Source organism: Nilaparvata lugens, chromosome 3, assembly GCF_014356525.2.
Source record: "Nilaparvata lugens isolate BPH chromosome 3, ASM1435652v1, whole genome shotgun sequence".
Lineage (NCBI taxonomy): Eukaryota > Metazoa > Arthropoda > Insecta > Hemiptera > Delphacidae > Nilaparvata > Nilaparvata lugens.
Window position 1 is genome coordinate 65,224,992 of NC_052506.1, and position 7,723 is coordinate 65,232,714.

The 7,723-nt window shown below is 33.8% G+C and overlaps 1 protein-coding gene across 1 annotated transcript; it reads left to right on the forward strand.

Annotated features, from left to right (window-relative positions):
• Window positions 1-1,649: 1,649 nt before the first annotated feature.
• LOC120350537 (UPF0184 protein AAEL002161-like) lies at window positions 1,650-7,501 on the forward strand. The gene is made up of 2 exons (XM_039424330.1): window positions 1,650-1,867; window positions 5,608-7,501. Exons 1-2 carry the CDS (start codon window positions 1,771-1,773, stop codon window positions 5,778-5,780), a joined length of 270 nt encoding a protein of 89 aa, XP_039280264.1. The 5' UTR covers window positions 1,650-1,770; the 3' UTR covers window positions 5,781-7,501.
• The last annotated feature ends 222 nt before the right edge of the window (window positions 7,502-7,723 follow it).

Sequence of the window (7,723 nt, forward strand, 5' to 3'; positions counted from 1 at the left end):
TCATAGAATGTTCTATGAGCAGTACTTTGAGAAAAATTATATCTGTCATCAGCAGCTAAGAATGTCTCTGGTTTGCTCAACATCCAAACTGTAAAAAGTATTTTCTCCTCAAGAAGTATTTTTATATTTGCAGGCTGATTAATTCTCCTTCCTATAACTTCTAAGAGCACCTAAAAATGTTGATGTTAATCTTTGTAAAATTGGGAATTTAATAAAAAAAACAAACAATGCACCAATTTTCGATTTGAAATACACCATGTTTGGTTTTTCGTATGGCCTATATCTTACAGTACCTCTATTATACGCTCTTATGGCCCGCCGCAAAGTAGACCCACGCTAATCCACGAAAAGCAACCCACGCCGTGAGATGTTTTGTAAACCATTGCTATAGAATTATTCATAATCAATCAGCTGACAAGTGGATTATTCATTGCATGTATTACACAGATGTCTAGAGAAGCTTAGCAATGGTTTACAAAACATCCCACGGCGTGGGTTGCTTTTCATGGATTGGCGTGGATCTACGTTGTGGCGGGCCTATAGTTGGGTCTAGTCAACTATGACCATCCTATAACTGAAGACGTGATCGATCTATCCAGGAATGCCTGGTCATTGGAAATAAATGATAATAATTTGAAATAGTCTACAGCACTGATTTCATTATAAAAAAATGATATAGTCAATTTCGAATAAAATAACAAACCAGTTACTTGAGATGAGTAACAACTTGAGAGAAATGGTGCAACAACAGAAACTAGTCTCTCAAAATGTTCTTATAAAAATTTGGTTTAGAAATGTAATGTTGGCTCTATTTCTAAACTCATTTGGTTCTTTTAAAATGTCGAAAGTAAATCAGTTTTTCTTTCATTTTTATACAATTTAAAAGCAGCCAAAATATATTTTTAGGGAAAATGGTATTATTTTCATTCAATGAAGACTAGTGCAGTGGTCTCCTTGATGACGCCAAAAAATATAGTCCTATAATATAATAATGATTATTAAACAAGAATCCAAAATTTACACCGCGACCCACTTGGTATGTTCTCAGTAGGTGACCTGAATAGAATAATGCTACATTAACCATGTTTACAAAATTTCAGTGGAAAGATTCTGATGATAATAGTATGGAATCTTTTATCTGCATGGTTTGCTAAGACATTCTAAAATGGCTTTTAAACTCACTCATATTATAAAGTGATATTATAATTTCAAAAAACCCAAGTTGTGAGGTCTCGTATTATTACATTCCTGTTGGAATAATTCATTGAAAACCCTTAGGATTTCCCAATTCCTCCACAACAACCGCAGCAACTGGCCCTACAATGTTTGGTGCATCATAATAATTATTAGGCTATTATTGTTATTCTGTTCCTTATCCAATTCTCCTAAAATAAACTCATTTATTACAGCATGAGTCATGTTTGTTTTGCAAAACAACTTACTTTTAGTGTCACACCAGTGTGTGTGTGTGTGTGTTTTATTCAAATATTCGCGCCATCCGAATATTCAAAAGTACGCGCCAAACAGCATCGACCGGTCGATGTCTGGTTGTCGTTCCATGGGATCACTAGTCTGCCCCGGGTCAGCCGCCATTTTGTTCGGCTCTGGGTCACTCGAGTCACTGACTCAAAAGTATCCCTGAAGATAACCATTGAAGACAAAACAGCAAATCCGTAGACTGCGTAGACTAATAAATTATTATTTATTTTCTTAGTGTACATTGAAGTTTAATATTTTCTATTAAAACATTCCATTAACTTCCTGTTTATTATGGTTGAGGATAAAATCAGATCTAATAACAAAAGCAACATGAATAACGCAAATGAAAATAATCCCGAAGCTGAAGATAATGAGGAGATATCTGAAGGTATAGTACATTAGTATAAAACTTCTACATAACTTGTTATGTTATCAGGTAGAAATTATATTGAGTTCTACAATTATAGCCAACCTGATATTCTCAATAATTCTAGCCATATGTTCCATATTAATTTATGCATTCTATTGTTATTCACCTCATTTGATCACAGCTATTGTGTATTATCATGATAAAAAAACATAATATGACTTGAAATGTAGTCAAAATATTACACGGGTCTTGCCAATTTGACCCGCTTTTTTGTAAAATATCACATAACTTATTTTTGTACACACATTTAACACACATTATTATTTTATGTATGTTCATTATGCATGTTCTACAGTTAGTGGCCAGCCTAACTTACATGATACAGTGCTGCTACCATAGTTGCTTAGGCCACATAGGTACTTATAATTACAAACTTTACCATGTAAAAGCTTTCTTATTCTTCAGGGTTCAATAATACTTTACTTGGTTTATGTAACAAAAAATTAGATGAGTAAAAGTCAAATTTTCTAAGCAACTACTGTAGCTGCACTGTATCCTGTATGTTAGGCTGGCCACTAACTGTAGAACATGCATAATGAACATACATGATACATGGTCGTCATACAGTGTTCTTTCATCAGAGCGAAACACTTTGAGCAAAATATTTTGAGGTTAGATTTTTGTACTATCAGACTCTGTGTGTTTAGTTTTTCTTCGGTGTTCTAATTGACTATAAATTATTTTTCTATCATTATAATTTGTAATTTTCCAGTGTTGTAATTTATCTATTATTATTGGTTGTTTAATTCATGTTAGAAGCCTGTCGCTGATGATGAAAATTGTATGCATTTTGAAGTTAGTTTTTTGTATTTGTATTTTTTCTTTGCTGCTCTATTGAGGTTGTATATTTTTAATTTTCCAGTGGTTTATGTATTGTTATTGGTTGTCTATTTTATGTTAGAAGCCCCTCGCTGATCTGTGTATGTGCATGATGAACATGCACGTTCTATCATTAGTTAGTGGCCTGCCTTATTATGGCAAATGGCAGTGGAGAAAGAAAGAAGAACAGCGTTGCTGATCCACTGCCTGCTAGAAGATAGCTGATACTGGTATATTAGATATAGGCCTAATATTAACTATTCATCCTTGTTTGAAATAATCAACTATATTTAATTTGTCAAGAAAATATATTTTTCAACGATTAAAAAATACATTTTCATAATTAAGAACTATTTTGTTAATTCAAAATGCTTCGCTCGCCAGTGTGCATTATCTATTTCAACTTGCTTCATCTTAAAAAAATAGTCAAAACGCACTTCCAGGTTCGTTTCAAAAACCATTTGACTGAGTCAACTAAAAAAAAAAAAAAAAATGCTGAAATGAGCTAATTTTGGGCTTATCGGTGGCGAACTTCCAAACCCCTCTCTACAAAAAATGTTTAGACCTTAGCTGAGCCTCGGTTATTCCCCACCATACTGAGTGGGCATTCAACTTTTATTTTATTGAAATACAATACCTGTTGGAATCGCTTTGCCATGCTGGTCGCCTTTAGTGTCTCTGGCGTATCAAGTAGAATAATCTCTCTGCATCGAAATGTTAAGAATTTTTGATAAATCTAAAGCGGTATTTCACTATCCGATTTCTTGTCCAACTGTAGGTCCTATATTTAATGATTCAACATTGGACCGTGAATGGGGTCGAAGTGTCGATGTTGGGTGAAATTCTGCCGGACGAGTTGGGTAAACTGAAGGTCTACTCATCCACCTTCCCAATGTCAGATGCAAAGTCGAGTTGAAACGTGAGTGGGGATGTGGGACTAAAGGTACATTGTCACTTGTGCGGCTGGATAGATAGTCATTGAACAAATTATTGGTGGGCAACCGATATGGTCGGCGATGATTGGTGCAGTGGTTACTGAGTGCATACTGAGTTATGATTTTTCAAAAATGAGTGAAATTTGAAGAAAAAATCAACTTTTGTTGAATTTTAGTTTTCGATCAACAACATCTTGCAATTGTTACCATTTAGATGTATAATCCAAAATCACTCTGGGCGTATTTCTGTGTTCTACAATCCAAGATCAGATAGAGCAATCATATAGATTTCCAGGAAAACCTGACAGCAATTCCCCTTGTATTGTGAAAAACACCTGATTTCTAGCTTCAACCATCATCACCAACTAAATTGTCCTCACAGTGATATTTCGCATGATGATATAAGTTCATGAGATTATGTTCTATGAGAATCACCTGTTAGATGCACTTCATTTCAGTATTTTCCTAGTGGAGAGGCTCACATAAGGACACCTCAATGATCAAAATTTCAAACACTCATAACTTTTGACACAATGCTCTGATTCCATCATAATACACTTCATTCTTCTCGGCTTGTCAAGGCGGTTCAAAATCATGCATCATAAGTCAAATTCGGTCGATTTGTCAACTTCAGTTTTAGTTTATGTCTAGTTTAATCAATGAGGATCTCTACACGAAGTCTTCAAACTATATTCCATATCCAATCTCAGGAGATGCGATGAATCTCAATCAAAAATCATATAATAATGGCTCCGATTATGACTGCTCCAGAAGCTGACCCATACGATTGTAGTCAACAACTCTATGACAATAGCCGTATCAGTGAAATCAACGCCACTGAATACAATGCACAGCAGGCACTCTACGATTATTGTCCAAATACTATTGTTTAATGATTATCTTATCGTTCCAGCCGCACCAGTGACAATGTACCTCCATCCACTATCTGAATATCGGGGCACCGATCTTTGCTCGTTATTTATTTATTGACTTTTGATAAACCGAACACAATTCTTTAAAATGATTGGGGAAGTACTAACAGGCACAGCCCAAAACTGTTTCTTTCCCGAATTTTGATTTATACACTATAAATAGTCCAGAAAGTAGGTTATGTTCCAACAACTTGAATTCAGGTTCAATTTTCTGTTCAAACATATTTGCAAACAAAAAATTTATAATTTAGAAATTTATATTATATACAAACAAAATTGAATAACAAAATAACACTCACTAATCACTTGAAATTGTCAAATAATGATCAACTTTGAAAATTATGATATACTCTAGTTTAGGAGGATTATCATGTCATGTCAACAAATCAGATTATGTTGATCAAATCGATTAAATTGTCTAGCTAGATAAAATTTCTCGCTGATTGATTATGATTACACAGCTGGAAATAATTCTGTCTCTCTCCCACACAGGCACACGCATCTTCTGTTATTGAGAGACGACGAAATTATCATCTGTTTTCCAAGGATGAATTAACCTTTTAATGTCGTTCAGAAAGTTTTCCAAAGAATGAAACCTAGTGCAATCGAATCTTTATATCATAAACCTACTATGCTCCAAATTTCGTGAAAATCGTTAGAGCCGTTTTCGAGATCCGTAAAACATAAATAACCAGATATAAAAATAACCAGATATATAAATACAGAAATTGCTCGCTTAATAGGATATGTTGTCCAACTTGAGGTCCATCTATTTGACATCGGTCCGAAGACGCAAGATCAGCCGCCTAGTTACGTTCAATTTGGAACGTGGGGATGTTGAACTAAACCAAGGATAGTATTACTATATACTATCCTTGGGACTAACCAGCCGGAGCTGAGTGGTGAAAGATCCGACTAGTAGTCTTACTACCGCTCCAACATTGTTGAATAAGAAATTGGATAGTGAATGACCCGTTCAAGCAATCTGAAAGTACTTCTCACATTTTTGCAGAACTTGATGCCTTGAACAACCAGTTGGATCAACTCCATTCTGCTCTTGATATGATGGAACAGAAGAATACTGATATTCAAACCCAACTTCTAACCCTTCTTCAGTCAAGCAAGGAGATTCGACAACAGATAAACGCAATGCAGCAAAGCGAATCACCAATGGAACAAAATTAGATCCAAGTATTGATTTAAAGTATACCTATTCATATTTGTTTTTCAAAAACATATAATAATGTTTGTGATAATTGATATCTGTATGTTACCATTGCACATGAGTTAGATCTTTATTATAGATTTTACTGTTAAGTAAGCAGAATAATACAGTTATCAGTTATGGTAATCGGTTATTTCTTTAGACTTGAACTTTTCATGCAATATTCACTACTGATGAGAATCATAGAGTATGACTGATATTACAATATTTTAGCATTCAGTTATTATCGATTATTATTAACATAATAAATCATGCTTCCATCCCACTTTCAATCAGTATTATTCAATTTTAAGATAAATATAGGCTATATCTCAAAAATTATAAGTTCACTTTTTTAATTCAGTAGTGTTGCATTACCTACTTTTAAATCTTGGAATTCAATTTTTCGCTGGCTAATTTACCAATAATCCATTTGTTGACATTTGGGAGGGTTGGAATATTTTTGCAGCAAATCCAAATTTGTCATTGAGAATAATCATGACACATGAATTCAAAACTGCCAGTGCCATATCAGCATTCTCCTTCAGATGTTTAGTCCACGAAAGTCTTGGAGTGAATACCATTCCCAAGTACTTGTAGTGACCGAGTACCTCAATCTCTTCGCCATTGAAATTCCAATTTTCAGACTGTCTTATTTTTTCACCATTCCTAATAATCATTATCTTTGACTTTTTAAGTTCACCTGTAGACCCCACAGTTCGCAATACCTCTTTAAGCCTTCTATCATTTTTTCAGAGTCCATTCATGAGATGCTACCAGCACAATATCGTCTGCAATGCTATATCGCATACGCATATAATATTGTAAATATAACTTATCGACATATTTTGTTGAGATAACGTTTAGGTAACAAGTCATGTTGTTTTATGAGGGCAATGGTGATGGATACCCACAAGAGATCAAAAATTTTTGTCGATGAGTGGGATGATGATGAATCCCACAAAATATGGTTAAATAGTTATATTAGGTTTTAAAAAACAACGTACAAATAATTGGAGATTCAGTAATTGCCGATTGTGCTAATTATTTTCACAGTTTAATCTTTCAACATTATCATCGATTCAATTTTTCAAATAGATCCTCTTTCTATGGTATCTTGCATGTGGGTTTTTTATCGGGTGTACTTCTATGCAAATCATAATAAATTATAATTTTTCGCCAAAATATTATCTATCAACATCACAAATTAGTGCATTCAATAATTGTTTTGTTTAGGATGTATAGTTCATTCTTTGATCGGGATATTTTACATTTTTGCTTACCGTACTGATGTCAAACCTAAACTGGTGATGTTCACATAACTTACATTTTAAATTTAATGTTGGTACAGTATATAATGATATAAAATAAATAATTATGATGCAATTTTGCATATTATATAAATTATGAAAGGCGAAATTCAAATTATCATCATTTATTTTCAATGTTATTCAGGAGATTGACTTTTTATAATATGACTTTTAATTTGTAACGATAAATCTGTAGAATTTTACTTGTCAAACTTTACTCTTCAATCTTAGTAAACAAGTTTCAAATATTCAAATTATAATACTTTTTAAGGATTCACCAATGTGGATTCTGGATTTTATTCATTTGTTCTCCATTAATCATTTTATTTCAATTATAATTTATCAATCCACCTTTGTATGTATATAAATATAGCAATGTGGAATATAATCTATTATTGTTGAATTATTACACCACCAATTTCTATTAATTTGTACACTCACTATAACATCAGCTAGGATCAGCTATGTTCATTAAGCAGGGAACCCACTATGCCGTCACAATCAGGCACCGTCCAGCACTGACCGTCATCGTCAGTCGCCGCCTTCACCGTCATTTTTCCGGCGATAACCCACTTGCCCGTCTGGTTAGCTCCGTCAGAAACCGGAGCTAACCA

Excerpts from the sequence above, each read along its gene's own strand:
- LOC120350537 (XM_039424330.1), top strand. The coding sequence starts at position 1,771 with ATGGTTGAGGATAAAATCAGATCTAATAACAAAAGCAACATGAATAAC. Across the intron at positions 1,868-5,607 it reads TAATGAGGAGATATCTGAAG|AACTTGATGCCTTGAACAAC; the intron begins GTATAGTACATT and ends ACATTTTTGCAG.